Source organism: Amblyomma maculatum, chromosome 8, assembly GCF_055883805.1.
Source record: "Amblyomma maculatum isolate TAMU_Amacu chromosome 8, ASM5588380v1, whole genome shotgun sequence".
In the NCBI taxonomy this organism is placed as follows: domain Eukaryota; kingdom Metazoa; phylum Arthropoda; class Arachnida; order Ixodida; family Ixodidae; genus Amblyomma; species Amblyomma maculatum.
The window spans coordinates 93,349,443-93,365,074 of record NC_139351.1 but is presented as its reverse complement, the minus strand read 5'-3'; the positions used below and the strand labels follow the sequence as shown (position 1 = coordinate 93,365,074).

The 15,632-nt window shown below is 45.5% G+C and overlaps 1 protein-coding gene across 1 annotated transcript in view; it reads left to right on the top strand.

Annotated features, from left to right (window-relative positions):
* LOC146181832 (apolipophorins-like) overlaps window positions 1-14,927 on the top strand; it is a 68,148-nt gene extending 53,221 nt beyond the window's left edge. Inside the window, exons 29-39 of the mRNA XM_084576835.1 lie at window positions 170-560; window positions 3,798-4,086; window positions 4,927-5,153; window positions 5,916-6,155; window positions 7,783-7,950; window positions 8,989-9,136; window positions 9,906-10,110; window positions 10,287-10,557; window positions 11,056-11,170; window positions 11,834-12,174; window positions 14,816-14,927. Of these exons, the coding sequence (XP_084432961.1) occupies window positions 170-560; window positions 3,798-4,086; window positions 4,927-5,153; window positions 5,916-6,155; window positions 7,783-7,950; window positions 8,989-9,136; window positions 9,906-10,110; window positions 10,287-10,557; window positions 11,056-11,170; window positions 11,834-12,174; window positions 14,816-14,836 (2,416 nt within the window). The 3' untranslated portion in view covers window positions 14,837-14,927. The remainder of the gene's footprint in view (window positions 1-169; window positions 561-3,797; window positions 4,087-4,926; window positions 5,154-5,915; window positions 6,156-7,782; window positions 7,951-8,988; window positions 9,137-9,905; window positions 10,111-10,286; window positions 10,558-11,055; window positions 11,171-11,833; window positions 12,175-14,815) is intronic.
* Window positions 14,928-15,632: the final 705 nt, after the last annotated feature.

Genomic DNA, 15,632 nt, shown 5'->3' with positions numbered 1-15,632 from the left:
TCTACTGCTCGTGCTTAGCAAATTCACTCCTTTCTTTTAATAAAATTTAGTTAGATATAAACTAACATCAACTCATGTTCGTTGCCCATCAGGTCAAGGTTACCTCGATGCCAAGGGCACTTGGTACACAAGCTTATAACTATCTGCTTCTCTCCTCCACTTTCTCCAGGTTCGGAGAGCTCCTGGCCCACTGGCAACGCAGATTCGACGAAGTTATTAGGGAACTGGCCGAAGCCATTAAGAGCCTCATTGAAACTTTCGCACAGTCGGTGCAGTCCGTCGCGTCCTTTGGCGGAGGACACAGAAGGCGCCGCCGCGACGTCTCGGAGAACTGGGACGAGCTGGGCCGATACTTGTCGAGCATGTTCGATGAGATGTGGAATGCCCCCATCGTGAAGCAGGTCGTGAAGAAAGTCGACGAAGCGGCCGACTACATGACGGACAAGTTCCGCGAGATGATGTACCGTATGCGGAGGTCGATTAATGACGGCATCGAGGCCATCAAGGAGAACCCAGACTACAAGGCATTGGAATCGATGATCATCGAGCTGTACGAACCGGTAATTAGCGAGTGATTACTCATTGCATGGAATCAAAAATGGCAGCTGGCGTAACGTTAAGCGATAGGAAGCGTGCAGATTGGGGTCAGAGAAATAACTCAAGTTACTGGCATTCTAGTCGAAATTAAGAACAAGAAATGGACATGAGCAGGACATGTAATGTGAAGAGAGGACAACCGATGGTCGCTTAGGGTAAGAAATTGGATTCCGAAGGAGGAAAGCGCAGCAGAGGGCAGCAGAAAGTTCTGTGGGTGGATGAGGTTAAGAAGTTCGCGGGGGTCGGGGGGATGCAGCTGGTACAGAACCGGGTTAGTTGGAGAATTATGGGGGAGGCTTTCGTCTTGCTGTGGGTATAATCCGGCTACTGCTGCTGCTGTTGATGATGATGATGACTCATTGGAGCCCACCTAAGTGCGGCCATACGGCTGCGAAGGAAAGCTTACGGCCTCCTCAGAAATTTCGTCATCATAATCATCAGCCTGACTATACCCTCTGCAGGGCGAAGGCCTCTCCCATATTTCTCTAATTAACCCGGTTCGTAGACAATTTCGTAGACTAATACAAACCCGTGCTTGTTTGAAGTTCAAACCCGTGACCGCGCTTGTCTGGGGCAGTCGCTCTACCAACTGAGCTAACCAGGAAGGCTAGCAGATAATAGGACGAGAGCAAATTGATGAGTAACTCAAAGTAGGATTGGTGTTCGTCCAAAGTTCAAGGGCATTCACGAGCCGAACTGGGGAGTGGACGTTCGTTGCATCAGGGTTGCGGAGCAAAGACGATTTTTTTAGCTTCTTTGAACAAAAGTCTGTATTGGTTTCGATTGGGACATTTATTGTTGCACAATTATAATGTGACAAAATCTCTCAAGCTCTCAAGTATTGGCTGTCGAGATGGGCAAACGTGGGAAATGGGATGTAAATAGGTAGGACGGCTGTAAGAAGGTTTTCAGTCTGGGAAGTATGAATAAGCAAACCTGTCAGCGAAGGCAAAAATGACTTCAGGGAGAATGTATTTTATAGTGGTATTCATCAGAGTGGAAATATTAGTTGCGCAATCTTTGTAGGTAGAAGATCATTTTGGAAAGCTTCAAAAAATTTTTTTATTAATTTGCAGTCTTCTTCATACGCATGGCGTAATAAGATCCTGATTTTTCTATTCTTGTCTGGTCGATGATGTAAGGAAAGAATGGTTACATGGTATTGGTCTAACTTAGCGTAACCAAAAAAGACTAGTTTGGTCGCTATAGACTTTATGTACAATAATTCTTGATGGTGGTGATGCTCACTTCTGCAAATCGAAACTATAAGAGCCGCCTAATTATATCGCTCTGCTGACTGCACGAAGAGAAGATAAGTATGCAGAAGGACCACCTTGTTACCGAACAACGACTATTAAATCTTTTCCGGGGCCGCATAAAGACTAGTATTATGTACATATGCCACTTCTATTTAATAGTTACTGAGAGGCCGGTAAACAGCGGTTAATTTTGATAGAGTAATACGAATTCCCTGCTAGCGCAGATCTGTCATTCATACTTCTTGAGAAAATAAAAAGAATAAATATAGTTGATAATAGCGACGAGTTCTACGCCTTTGCCCAGGGTGCCTTCGCTTCGCAAACGCAGAAAAGCGAAGCATTTTTCAGGCTTCAGATAGAATCACATAGGAAGAAACAGCGCAGAAAGAGACGCAAGATGAACAGAAAGACAACACAAACTAGCGTTATAGTCAGTGTTGTCTGTCTGTGCGTCTTGCGTCTCTTTTCGCGCTGTTTCTTTCAGTATATGAACAGATACCAACTTGTTCAACTGTTCATCTTTCTTCAGATAGAATGATCCACTTGGCTATCGCGAAAATAGCACTAGTGTAGGAACTAAGAACCGCTTAATGCTTAATTCGCATATTATGACTGGCTGAACGTGTTTTCTACTGGCATTGCTGAAGAGGCTGACTTGATATACACATGACACCGGAGCTCTTCTGCACACGATGTCCTGTGCACCGCTTTCCGACACGTCCTCGTGGACTTGCACGATATGCCTACTTAGAAAGTGGGACCCCACTAAAGCACCTCAATCAGCTCCTTGTACCGCTTCCTAACCTGGCGCTTTCATGACGCATGATTAAAATATCTGCCAGGAAGACAAACGGACAAGGATAAGACAGGAATTTTATTCGTGTTCCCCTCTCGAATAACTTTCGGTTGCTCGTTAGCCTTTGTCTTTATCCACTTGTCCATGCCAGTTGTCTAGCTGCGCGCTTTTGGACAATGTAGTTCAACCAAGTCGTCGAGATTTCTGCTCTTTTTAGCTTTGACGACATTTCTAGCAGAGCCGTCCTGCGCTTTACTAATGTTTATAACAATATTTTAGAGCTAGACTGTGCGCAGAAATTATTGGCATGTATTCTAACTGACCTTATGGCTGCCTGCTTGGGGCGAACTGGCAACGACGCGGGATTAGGTCCTGTGGAACACTGGTGGCCTGTGTTACGGCTTGGAGATTTCTTTTTAACGCACAATTATTGTTTGTTTCCCACGAAATATTGTTTTTCTCCAATTATAATTCCTAACACGTCATGATTTCTTACAGTGTCATTGCATGCCTTCAATGTAGTGCCGTGTATATAAGGAATGGAGCTGAACTGAATACAAATTTCATCTTTTGTACGGGTCTACACCAAAGCCTAGCTAATCTTACGCATTGACTGTTTGCCATTTGAACTGAGGCAACAAAAACAGAAACAACTGTTCCTCCCGGCTCTTGCTCCTGCTAAATATATTTATAATATTCTAATATTAACTAAAAATGCACACACAAGTTTTACACACACAGATAGAACACAAAAGAAGAAACAAATAACGCATGAAATAATAATAATAATAATAATAATAATAATAATAATAATAATAATAATAATAATAATAATAATAATAATAATAATAATAATAATAATAATAATAATAATAATAATAATAATAATATTTCATTTTATGTGCTATTTGTTTCTTTTGTGTTCTATCTGTGTGTGTAAAACTTGTGTGCGCATTTTTTTTATTTGTGTTGCAGCACAAAGACCATATGGTTGTTCCTGTGCACATAAATACAGATTGATTGATTGATTGATTGATTGATTGATTGATTGATTATTACATACTGCTGTCTCTTTTAACTCTGAGTGCCTGGTCAAACCGCGACTAAATTCTTCTCTTTTGTTCTCCTATGCTATGCACGAGCAGGGAAAGTACGAGGGCAACTACGACTTCTGGAACAACCTGAAGGCGAGCCTTGAGAGCAGCTATAAGACTAGCGACTTGGCCGTAGTGCGCGAAGCAGACCGTAAGAACGGCAAGTACATCGTGGACTTCAACCTTCCGGCTGACCTGGACTCGATGCGGCAGAGCTGGCACGAGTGGCTGGCCGAGGACGACGACGAGGGCAGGCCTAAGGAGAGCAAGGATGTTGAGCCCGACATGTTTGACTACCTCAGTTCGATGTACCAACGAAAGTGGATGCCACCCTTCGACGGTGGGTACTATATGAGAGTCTGGAAAATCACAAGGAGGATAGTGGGGTTATTTGGAATAGTTTATGAGCTTGTTGAATATTCTGTGTGAACTTTGATGTTACAGCCGAAGAAGCGGTTATTTTCAGATTAGCTTGATTAGCTTGATCACCTGAAATACCTCGGTCTCCAGCAAATCCAGAGTTGGGGTTGTTGGTGTTGTGAGCGAAAAACTCATGGGAACACCTCTGGCAGGTTGTAGTTGGCAGATGATGAGCCTGCGCACTGATTGGTCGTTGGGTTCTGTGACATCACGGGACCACGTGACATTGCCAACTAGGGCTTCGGCTTTTAAGATAGGAGGTTCTGGTATTTGTCCAGCTCTCCATGAGTCTTGAATCCTTAGCGAGACAAGCTGTTCCTAGGGCATGCAGGCACTTTTGTACGGGTTTGTTAAAGCGGGCGGTCTTTTACATAATTTGGTTCCTAAAGATAGTATGATAATCAATATGGAGAGACAATAGGGGCACGAATTAAGGGCATAGTAATTAGGCGAGCAGCAAAGCTCATGTTCGCGAACGAAGACTCGCACGGGGAGCCAGAAACGACGGGGGCTATTAACATGGTCGCCTCCTACGTTAAATGCGGAGCTTAAGGGTCCACGAAATGTTTATATAATTTTTAGTTTTCGGGGGTACTTGGTATCAACGAAAATGCACAACAAGCTTCTGAAAAGCCCGGCTCTTAAATCTTAAAGATTTCGCTAAGTTCTTTTGCGGGCAGGTCGCTATAGAGATCCTATGTCCGGTAGAAAATGTATTGAGCATTACATTTCCTCGCTTTCTGTGGCTTGCTTATTCCAGGCCAGGCCATGATTATTGGACACCAGCACTTTATCACCTTCGACGGCACTATGTACTCGGCCACCGGCGACTGCACTTACCTGCTGGCAAGGGACTTCGTCGACGGAAACTTCACCGTCCTCCTCAAGTACTACCCGGAGAACTCTCGCGTCCAGGGCCGAGTGTCCAAGTCCATGATCATCCAGCTCGGACAGAGCTATATGGAGATCTTCCCCGACGACGGCTCTGTGAGTTCCGCATCAATGTATTAGCAAAAAATACGATTCGGTCATCATCTCTCACGTTTGCTCAACTCGTAAATTCTAAAGCTGACTCATTATAATGGAAATACAGAAGCGTAAAGCAACGCGCAGTCTTCGACAAGCCAAATGTGTCACTATGAATGCGCGGCCTTATGCGTGTCAGGCATTGTGGGATGCCGACTGGTAGTGTCTGCAGTGAAAAATAGGTGGCAGAGTACATGCTCACGAAACACTTGCGTTCCTCGCACACTTTTGAGCGGTTCTGGAACGATGAACGCTTTCTGGAGGTTCTTTCAAGCATTCCTGCATTTCAGTTAGTCACAATTTCGAAAGCATAGCGTTGCGGCGGCTTCTGCATCAATTGAAATAATAATAATAATTATAAGCTTTTATTTGTCACACATTATTTGTAGATATGCGCGTCTACCAAAGCCACAGGCGGGCTTGAATAGCAGTGCCCGGAAGCGGAAGCCATCATTCAAGATATCAATGAAATAATCAGAATTGTCTAGAAGAGACTAACTACAGCATTGGTTACAATGCAACAGTCGAGACAGCTTTAATGATTCTATGTCAATCATTCATTGGAACTTTTCTTCATTTTTACGTAACAGAACTTTCATACTCGTAACTTTAGGTTCTGCCCGTCAATTAATACTATACTATAGGGCAGAGGGTCATAGGGCATAGGGCAGAGGGTCGGCACTGGTTACAATACCCCAATCGCCCTTCCTCCTTTTCGGTCAGGTATTCCTGAACGGCCAGGCCGTGGATCTGCCGCTGGTCCTGGAAGGAGGCGAGGTCATCGCCAGCCGCGTGGACGACCTCATCATCGTGGAGGACGAGAAGGTGCTGCGCGTAACGTGTCACCTCTACTACGACGTGTGCACTGTCAAGATCAACGGCTGGTACTTCGGCAACACCGCCGGCCTGCTGGGCACCTACAACAACGAGCGAGGGGACGACCTCATGAAGCCCAAGGGACAGGCAAGCTGATGTGCACCTCACTTGGCTCGTCTATTAGCCATTCGTTAACGTAATGACGTTGAAGGCACCGTTCTCCAGAAAATCAGGATTTGGCCTTGGCGGCCTTGAAATTGTGAGCTAGAAATCATGTGTATACCTCTGGGAGGTACAAGTTGTCAGGTGATACGGCCAGGCACGAATTGGTTGGTGGGTTGTAGGATGTTACAAGAGCTACCAACTAGGGCAGCTCCTACAAGATTTAGGAGGGGGCGGGGGTGTATTCTGATGGGAATATCTAACTGACCAGCACTCCTGGATTTCAAGTCACCACGCTACTCCTATAACACGCAGGCACGTTCGCATGACTTGCTTAAATGGGGACTTTGTAATTATGTCATGTGATTGTGCATACAATGTAGCCGCTTGAGATTCTATGCTAATGTGCTTATGCGAGTTAATATAGACACCGATTAAAGAATTAATGAAAAAGCGAGTAGCAACGTGCGTGAGCTGGAACAAGGTTTCGCAAGGGGAGCCGCAGAAGGAAGCGTTTAACGTTGTCGCGTCATACCCTTAAAGACTTAGCGTAAGTGTCCTCCAAGTGTTTCGTTTAGTAACATATTGAATTGTGATGTTTTTTTCAATACTTTTTTCACTGCATCAAGGATATTATATTTGCATTCATAACCTAAGTACACCACATAGTGGAAAGGAACAGGATGCCTACACATCACCCGAGGTAGCACGACTGAATTGTGACGTTTTTTTCAATACTTTTTTTTTCACTGCATCAAGGATATTATATTTACATTCATAATCTAAGTACACCACACAGTGGAAAGGAACAGGATGCCTACACGTTACCAGAGGTAGCATGACACCCAAACTGCCCTAAAGAGGAGAAGGGGAGAATGTACGTAGCAAGGAAAAAGGCAGGTAACACACTATAGGTGAAGATACCTGCAACATACATACATGTACGCACTGCGCACACAACATAAATAGAGAAATAATATGCTCTTTGGACACTGATTACCCACAATCAGAATTTATGGATACAATGTGCAAAGTACATAGGTTAAATGTACCTAGATGTGTAAAGCATAGATGCAGCAAAGTACGCAAGGGACAGAAGCTGTAGTAAAGAAGGGAGGTGCAACCGGGAGATGGGAACAGCAAATGTATGTTATAAAATGTAGCAAGCTAAGACGCTGCACTCAAGGCCTCTTATAGTGCCTCTGTTTGTCAGGAAAGTTTCTGTGTCTTGCACTAACTTATTTTTGTGTTCAACAATCTCGTGCTATCTAATTCACTGGCCCATACGAAAATTATTGTTGAGGCCATTGCAGGGACCTGAATACGTTGTAGAGCCTACAAGAAATGCATCAAGGGTGCATCATTTCGATAACACTTAGCCGTTCGCTGAAGGGTATTTAAACATGCAATGAACTTCTTACTGCTGCTTCTTTAATTTGTCTGGAAGTTTATTTGTTGACATAGGATTCTTTGCTTTAAACCCTGCGAAGTTTTCATGGTCGACAAATCATTAACAAATTACTACGCTGAACTTTGCCGGCGGCAGCGTTTGGAACGTAGTGTGCCCTGTTGCTCAATACCCACTGTTTAACATTTTATTCTTGCTCTGTAGGTGACCAGCAACATAGCGCAGTTCATGAAGAAGTGGGAGACGAAGCGTGGTTGCACGGCCCCGGTTACCGTGTTGAGCCGACAAGCAGTCGAAGACTCCGAAGGGTACAAGCTGTGCGAGAGTTACTTCAAGGACGATGACTCTCCGCTCGCCGCTGGGTTCTGGCAGGTAAGTCTGCTTACCATTGATCCCCATTAGAAGCACCGCTTATCTTTGTTTATAAGAGGATGACCTCCTGGTAAAGGAAGACTATGATATTTCCTCCCGTAATAATACGACGAAGTGCGTCGGTAAGGACCGCCCTTTCTTGCACTACAAGGCCACCAGTGGCCAAGTGACACACCAAAGTTAAGTGCTAAATACTTGCATTCATCCAGCTTCAACTTGCATGCAGATCATAGTTGATCGCCGTTTTCACTACCTTCCAGAATTAAGCTAATTCAGACTTGATTGAATAACATAATGGGCTTTTCCGGATCACTTGACCGCACACGTATATTCATAACAGAAGTTAGTAAGAGCTGTTGTTTCGTTATATCTCTGGAGGTTTAGAAACATTGCCTGGCAGTAATATTTCCAAAAGACAAATGTCATTTTGCTTTTCAAATCGCTAATGTAAGTTCAATGAGCTGCACTTTTTTTTGGTTGAAAAGGTCCGGCGCGGAACGTACACTCCAATCCAAAATATTGTAGGATGGTCTATTGTCGGTCAAGAAAAATAATATTGAAAGCTGACTTGACTGGCCGCGAATTATTGCGTGGCTTGATGTCAGTAAAAATATATATTAATTTGGTCACAACAGTAGGCGGTAGTCAACAACGTATTCGTCAGTTATCTATGCTTACGTGGGGTCGGCAACACGAAGGGTGTAACCTATACTTGCGCGCTTCCGTACTGTAAAAGCTAAGCTGTACTAAAGGGAAGTGCGTTTTACAACTGTGTACAAGTGAACCGCTGGCACGCAGTTGGTATGGCATCCAAATGCCGAGTGCAAGTTTTGGGTTCCAACCGGGTAGAAGAGCGACGGGGGGATATCAAACACATTTCAGTGCAGGCAAAGGGTAAGGATGTCCTTGTACTGCCCATGCCCATGTTAAAATTAACCCCGACTCTTCAGCACGGCTTGGCTCACATCCGATGAATTGCTTCTCAATGTAAGAGTGTTTAGGAAACTTAATCGCATTGCATACGCATGCATCTCGCAGGAGGCACCCGAGCCGTACTTCGACCTATGTCTGCGTCACATGGCGGTGCCGGGAATTGAGCCACACCAGGCCATTTGCAACGTCTCTATGGCTTACGCGATGCAACTGCAGAAGTACTCCATCACCGCACGACTCCCATCTGAATGCTGTTAGTCTTTGCCTTCATTGGTATCACATTTTTTTTCACTTGTGTGAACGTAGTACTTGTAAACGTCGTCAAGACAAATCAAGACCTTATTCTGTTGTTCTATAGTCCTATAGCGGCAGTATTATGGAATGTTTTTTTATTGTCTAGTTTTACCTTTCTATAATGGCATGTTACGGTACAATATGTATGGCACCGTTACGATGTGTTTTGCTTGAAAGAGGAACCAACTAATTTTTGCTGTCTCTCAGGAAAAGTTGCGCTCTTCCTTTTGAACTTGATGAATTGGAATGATATGAATGTCACCATAGTCGTCGGTTGCTATTGGACAGCGACTTGAACCAAGGTGCAGCCTTTCTTGGAAAACTGGATGATGTGAGAGAAGCGATTACTTGAAGTGATTACCACCTTTTTATTGATATCGCACGTACAGAAGATCAAGTTCCTTCTTTTTGCAGGGTACTGTGATAACGTTGTTTGCCATAAAGGAGGCTGCTAAGGACACATCAGCTTCCGCCAAGATTGCGGTTATCTTAATTGGAGAGAGAGAGAGAAAGGAGTGCATGGTGGTCACTGCGTCTTCAGTACACCACTGCGGAATTCTATTCACTCTCATTTAAAATTATGTGTACACCTCAGCGAGCAGGCCGCCCAGCGTTGTTGGAAGCATGCTAGATAAATACTATTAATGTCTCCGATAACGATAAACAACGCCAAGTAAATTAGTCTCTTGTCAAAAGTTTTAGTCATGCCTGTCTCCGCGTCCCTGCAGACACGTGCGCTCTGCCGGGAGGTGAGACTCTTAAGTTCGGCGAGTACCGTACCATGATACCTGTGGGAGAGGGTCGGCCAAGAAGTATGGACATCGTGCTGGTCGTCGAAGAGGATGCCTGCCACGCGGACGTGGTTCGCGAGCTGGACAGCACCATGAGACTCGTCGACAAGGAGCTAGTCAGCGCGGGATTCTCCAACAACCGGTGAGCTCAGAAGCTGCACACATCGAGGCTCTCTCTTCAAATCACCCTGTGGGTCTCTTGACGCTCACTGGTGTGAGCCGTTCCATGTTAATTATCGGGGTTACTGTACACGTCACAAAGAAATATGCCACAACCACAGAACTGACACGCCCGACCCTCTGTTCAATATCTTGCAGTTTCGCCCTCATTGGGTTCGGCCACGGCAGCGGACACAACAGCATGCCGCACCTACGCACTGCTCGAGGCAACATCTTCTTCGAGTCGCACAGCTTGCCGCTAGCAACTCAGAAGATGCGTCTCGACACCCCGGTGAACTCCGAGGGCCGCGAAGTGAACAAGGACGTGTTTGACGCCATCCGGTACGCCTCGATGCTGCCCTACCGCCCCAACGTCGCCAAGGCCATCATTGTTGTCGCCTGCGCCGATTGCAAGGAGCGAGAGAGCGGGGTGAGTGCTCTACCATTGTCGCTTCTGTATCCGCTTGCTAATGCAGCGAAACAGTTTGCACTAATTAAAGCAACTGCTTACTTTTCTTAGTCTGGAAGCCAACTTTTGTTCGTGTAAAACAATGGTACCACTCAGCAGCATCACTTGTTAAACTTTCTAAATGTTGCACGTGTACTTATGTGTCCATCTTTAGCCTCGCATTATTGTGATGGTGCAGGCTGACCAAAATAATGCAAAGGAATTCTTCTAACACAATTGGGATAGTACAGACTTCTTTCATGGCCTCATTAAGCGCCACGTGCAACATAAGCTTAGTATTTGCGCATATTCGCCTTTTCAGTGTTGAATAATGATGAAAAATATATCCATGTCCTCGATCGTAATAGAATAAAACGAACAGTAATTGCCACCTCCGTACGATGCTAATCGACCCACGTGATCACAGAAGAATTGTAGGAAAGAAACATCTGAGACTGAGGGCCGTGTCTTATGTTGCAGCTTTCATACTCGGACATCCAGACCCAGCTCCTCGACCATGGAATCACGCTCCACTTTGTCTCTGATAAGCGCATCGAAGTCCGCAAGAGCCTCATCAAGAGCAAGGGCATCTACGGTAAGAACAGAATATTACCGAACAAATTGTATGAGGCAGTAACCTCACATTTTATCATAGAATCTCGCTCAATTCACATATGAAATCACATACATGTCGCATGTAAATGCATAAGATCTCATAGTTTCTTGTACTGTATCATAAATTATGTACAATATTTTATGATAATGAGGTGCACCGTATGAGAGTCTATGTGATTAGATGAGATTTTAGGAGGTGATTACCCTGTAGAACTTTTGGTTTTTCAGTAGGGAATTAAGGCTTTGCTTCTGCACAGAAATAACATACTAAATAACGTAATAATGTACAAAAATAATTGTCAGTACGGTTTTTTTTAGGGACAGCGGAGATGAAGTGCACTGTAAATATGGCACTCGTTCCTATTTTGGGAGCTGGTAACGGGTGGTCCCATATCTTAACGGAGAAGGCTCCAAGTAAAGGGCCACGTAGCGGCGAAGGGGGGGGGGGGAGTAGGGGCGGCAAAGCCAAGTGTCTAGATGAGATTAGGAAGATTGTGAGGATAGCGCGGCTGCTACTGACGCACGAAACTATGAACTGGAGACCACTAACAGTTGCTCCATTCACTGAACTTAATGCGACATTTACCCGGCCATGACAGCTAAATTGCCTGTGTTCTGCTCTTTATCTGGTGACACCGTACAGGACTTGATGCCGACTCAGTGTACGGCAGCAAGGACGTGAGCCAGAAGCTCCTTCTGGGCCAGCCGGACCTTCGACCTCAGGTGGCAGTGACCAAGGACATCTGCATCGCGCTTGCCCAGGAGGTTCACGGCAGCTTCTTCAGCGCGGCAACGCTGCGCTCGGACGCTAAGAACTGGAAGACAGTATTCGCCAGGCGCGTCGCTAAGGCCCTCAAGCCACCACAGAAGCTGGGCGGAGCACACGACTACTGCGAGCGCTGCGAGTGCGCGAATGGGCCCGACATGCGTCCACACGTCGTTTGCCGGCCCTGCAGGCCACTGCCGCCTAAAGTGCCGCTCGCGGTGAGTTCACTCTCAGGACTTTAGAAGACCGAAAGAAAAAGGGCTCTAACGGGAAGCACGCTCGGCAATTTCCAATTTAGATGTGAGACACACGCGTTGAGTGCCGAAGGCCAGAGTGTAAAATAAAACAAAAACAAAAATATAACGAAGCAGATTGTAGAGGTTGGGAAGAGCTCGCGACTAGGTGTTATATTGGGGGCGAAGCTTCGTAGCGGGTTCGATAGGCAGGGGCGTAAACGGATGATTCGGTAAAGCCTTGATTCCTCCACGGCTGTCGCACGCCGAAGTATTGTCTTTAGCAGCAGTCTCGACAGTTAAGCATGAGTGCAGAAGCCGGTAAAAGGCAGGGAACACGCACAAAAGCTGGCTGGCGAAGAAAGGAGCGCGGAGGAGGACAACCAGGGAAACTCAATGAATGACACCTCTGACGTCCCTGTGGTATTAGAGAGATCTAGTGTACCGCGATCCGTGATTCCATTACCGCAATCCGACCCCGCTTGTTTCACTGCGCATGCCCAGATCCCTATGACGCCGATAGATAGCGCCACATGCTGGAAGTCTGCACATAGACCTGCCGCGTCGGGACTAATCAGCGCGTGCGCACCGCCCGCGCGGGGGAGAGAGTCACGGTGGTGGAGCGTGGATCACGCTATCCTTAATCTCTATTATCAGCGTGGGTCGAATGCGCTGCGAAGCTTTCGAATCATCTTTTGTTTGTCTTACTACCCACCACGAAAACTACTCCGATTATCTCTCGCCAAGCTTGGCCATTGTACTAATCGGCAACAAAGTTAGCAATACCGTCACTATTAAAATGTGCGAGTTTTCTGATGAAGTTTTTCTGTACATGTGATCCCCGCGATACATCAGTGGTGCGGGCGGAGTCTGACTTTGGACTCCATCTTACCTTATGTACATGTGATCTATGTGCATTACACTAGAGGGGCGGATGAGGCTCCTTCAATAAGCCTTAATCTGCAATCCCTGCACTCGTTCTTCGAGTGATTCATACGACATTTCTTGAATTCTGTACTACCCACTGTGCGTATGTACATACCTAATGGCAATTCTGTGCTTTGTCTAACACCCCTCCCGACTATAAAGAAGCACATTCCTTAAAAAAGAAGTAATTAGAGAAAATAGATACATTATCAGGCCCCAGTAGTCCTCATTCATTTTTAGGGCTAATTTGGTGTTTCTTTTTGGGGGATATTTTGTAGGCTTAGTCTCTCTACAAGTTAAATTAAACATGACAGTCAAAGAAATTTGGTCAATACTGACATAAATTAACTACAATTCTTTTTGTGAAAGGCTGAGTGTCATGAAAAAATGTGCTGAAGACTTTGCACGATGTTCATGAATTGTCTTGAGTGCACTGTTTGCTTTCAATGTCTCTGTTGCCATACTGTTAGCCATGAATAATATGTTATAATTCTGTAATACTGAGTTAAGTTGAATTTCTGTGTGAATAACTGCTGCACACTGTACGGAAGGACCCTCATACCGTATGGCCTTACCTCCTTTTGTAGGAGTTCCCTCCGTCGTTTCTGAAAAAATATTGTCACGTACTTCCCGCAGTCCTTGCGCTCGCTGAGCCAGAGTCTGTTCGGCGCTCTTTTTTCGAGCATCGGCATCGCCGAATCCCGCTCTCATTTCTTCCATGAAGCAATCCCAGGTGGTAAGGGATACTTCATGATTGTCAAACCATGTTAGTGCACTTTCTTCAAGAAAGAATACCGCATTCGCCAGCTTGGTATCCTCATCCCAGCGGTTGTATTTGCTCACCCGATTGTAGTGGGTGAGCCAGTCATCCACGTCTTCCCCGGGCTTGCCATAGAAGTGCCGGGGTTCCCGATAAGGCTGTGGGGTGGCCGGTTGTGCTGCTGGCATGGGCGGCGTTGAAACATCTGCTTGCGCCATCTCCGTCCGTAAGGGGGGTAGCCCAGCAATTCTTCTGCTTCGGCGGTGTAGGAGAGGTTCCTATGTGATCTTTAGCCCGCAAACTCCCCCACACTTGTTACGAGGTTTATTTAGACAGATATTAGATTGCGCTAGAGATTAGCACACCAGAGCGGGCAGAACCACCTTTCTCTTCTTCTTCTGCTTATCCCGCCAAGCCTCCTCTTCTTCAAATACAGGACCGCGGGAAGTGCGTGACAATATTAGAAAAGTCACCACGAAGTTCCTTTCTCTTCCCCTCTGTAATCCCCTTATCCCTTTTCCCCAGTGTGGGGTAGCCTACCGGAGGCCTTTCTGGTCCCTCATCCCTATCTATCTAGCAACTTTATATGTGATCTGTAGCAGTACCTGAAATTATTGAAGTTCCAGGCTTTCTTTTGGGTAATAAAAATGTCATCATGGAGTAAAAAACGGTCTACCTGAAGGAAAGAGTAATGTAAAGCTGCATAAATAGAATTGAGTTTTTTGGCAGGCTTAGTAGTGACAAGCAGATCATGTCAGACTTACAAAAGCATTTCAATTTGCATATGCAGAAACTTTTTTTTTTTTTGCAACCGACGATACCTTATCGCCACTCAGTGTATGATTCCTGAAGGAAAACATTATAGGAAGACAAGGCCAGTGCTACAACTGATTTAGCGTGGAAAATAACTCATACATTTATTTTTTTTTTATTTTTCAGCTCTACACCGCCGAAGACTGAACATTCACATCGCATTTATTTCAAGGTCATTAGGAAGAGATGACCAAAAATTGCATTTTTTCGCAGTTAATAAAGTGTATAGCAATGTTTTTTTAATGTTGACTAAATGTGTCTAATCTTCATCGTGCTCGTTCATCTTCAGCCGGCGGCAAAAGAAGTCGGGGCACGAGTCAGGCGACAAAAACTACATCGCCGCGTTGCCTGACATTACATTTCTAGTGTCGAGACATACTGGTGCGCATGCGCGTCGTTTCATTATCACCGCCATGCTTCTTTCCTTCGCTTGGCGCCAGAGGTCGCGTTCTTTTTTCATAGAGTGGGGGGGGGGGGGGCACGGCGAGTGTGAAGTGTGTGGTGCTTGACCCTTGTAAGATAGATTGTACATAGTTGTGAGATTTATCTACTTGTTATTTGAACGCGCTATGCTTCATAGCTTCTGGCATGTGGTATTCTTATTTTCTGTAGCTACCCGGAACGCGTAGTAATTTTCAAGCTCACTCAACGCGAGCAGATTGCTGCATGTTAAAATGATCCCACGTGACGGCGTATTTGGCTCGTTGAAGCTTAGAGTAAAAATACTCCAAGGAGGCAAGACGAAAAGGCACATGTAAAGACATGGAGGCTTCCCATCCGAAAGGTTTGCGATAGTTTGTTGAGAGTGACTGCGGGGAACAACGGCTTGTTTGCTCTCAACGACAGCTCATTGCAGCGGCATGCATTGCTCCTGACGAATTTTCTATTTGCTGGCATATCTTCCTCACAAGAGCGTTTGGAAACCTTGCCAATCTTTCCGTCT